A 1,237-nucleotide genomic window follows, 5' to 3' on the forward strand; every position below is an offset into this window, starting at 1 on the left:
GACACATCCATTAATCCTCTAAAAGATAAGAGATCTAGAGTGAATCTTGGAATGAAGGTTTTTAATCTAGAATAATCTTAAAATTAGGATAAGAAGCTTTTGGGTTGCTCCAAAACTTTTGGAGAGGCAAAAGGAATGCTAGAAAACTAACGCTATGGTAAATCCCAGACAAGCTGAAACGGCCAATTATCATCCTGTTAAAAAGCACTGTTTGTTTGCTTTACTCAGTGAGTACGGTTTTACTCTGCTGGGTGAAAAGAGAAAGGAAACGTCTTAAAATGCTCTGCTTGTGTATGTTCTGCTCTGCTCGTTGGCTATTTGCTTTCAGCATTATTTACCCTCATCCGGAAGATTTTTTCAAACTGTGCTTTTACTTGTGTCTCTGGCATGATTATGGTAATCCAGAAAACAGCTACTCTAAGAGTAGCTGGGAAAATGCACCTTTACGTCTGAGGTATTTTTAACAAGAAGCTGGGCCTTATACATTTGAGAGAGAAGCCAACAGACACGTTGCACATCCACGCTCTGTCCTTTGCCCACCCAGCCGTGGCTGGGTACCTCCTGCCCCAGCACGCGTGGTCCCAGCGGAGCAGCTCCTCACCTGCGGTCCCCAGCCGTGGCACGGGTACAATATTGCTGTGTGGTTCTCCTGCGGGCCCTGGTCAAGGCAGACGTCTTTTGCCTTGTTGTTTCGAAGCTGTAAGAAATAAAAAGTGCAGAGTTATATGGCCCTGTCTCTTCGGAGATAAGCAATAAAGTGATGTGCAGCAATGCCTGTAGCCGCTCGTGCTACAGAAAGAATATACGGTGCTATATCACTAGGCATAATCAGGCAGAGAAAGGTTTAGTGCGCCATATGTTTTCTTTAAATACAGGGCCTAATGATTACTGCTTTTATATAATAATTACCATTCAAAGGAGCCAACTTCCTTGAACACAGTTCTCTTTGTATTCGGTCATGTGTGGTGGTAACAAACATATTTTTAGATTGCCATCAGCATGTTGCCAGGAGCCTGAAATCAGTGCAGAATTGCTTGTATTTCATCGAAATCTCAAAGTGCTCAACAAGGCAGGGAAAAAAGTCCAGCCAGCACAAGGAGCCACTCCGAATTGTCGCAGGGATGCAGAAGGACACACAGAGATGGCAAATCAGCCGTCAAGCACTGAAGGACACGCTTCGGAGGGAGCATGGAAGTGCTGGGTTCAACGGCTGGTGGAACCCCGCCAGCAGGGCCGT

General features: G+C 45.3%; 1 protein-coding gene across 1 annotated transcript in view; it reads right to left on the bottom strand.

Moving 5' to 3' along the window:
* Positions 1 to 601: 601 nt before the first annotated feature.
* The window catches only part of LOC104623042 (putative polypeptide N-acetylgalactosaminyltransferase-like protein 3), a gene marked incomplete at its 3' end in the record, with an annotated part of 5,155 nt that continues 4,519 nt past the window's right edge, over positions 602 to 1,237 (bottom strand). The window contains exon 3 of the mRNA XM_010289992.1: positions 602 to 697. Within this exon, the coding sequence (XP_010288294.1) occupies positions 602 to 697 (96 nt within the window). The remainder of the gene's footprint in view (positions 698 to 1,237) is intronic.

Source organism: Phaethon lepturus, unplaced genomic scaffold (genome assembly GCF_000687285.1).
Source record: "Phaethon lepturus isolate BGI_N335 unplaced genomic scaffold, ASM68728v1 scaffold20386, whole genome shotgun sequence".
Classification (NCBI taxonomy): domain Eukaryota; kingdom Metazoa; phylum Chordata; class Aves; order Phaethontiformes; family Phaethontidae; genus Phaethon; species Phaethon lepturus.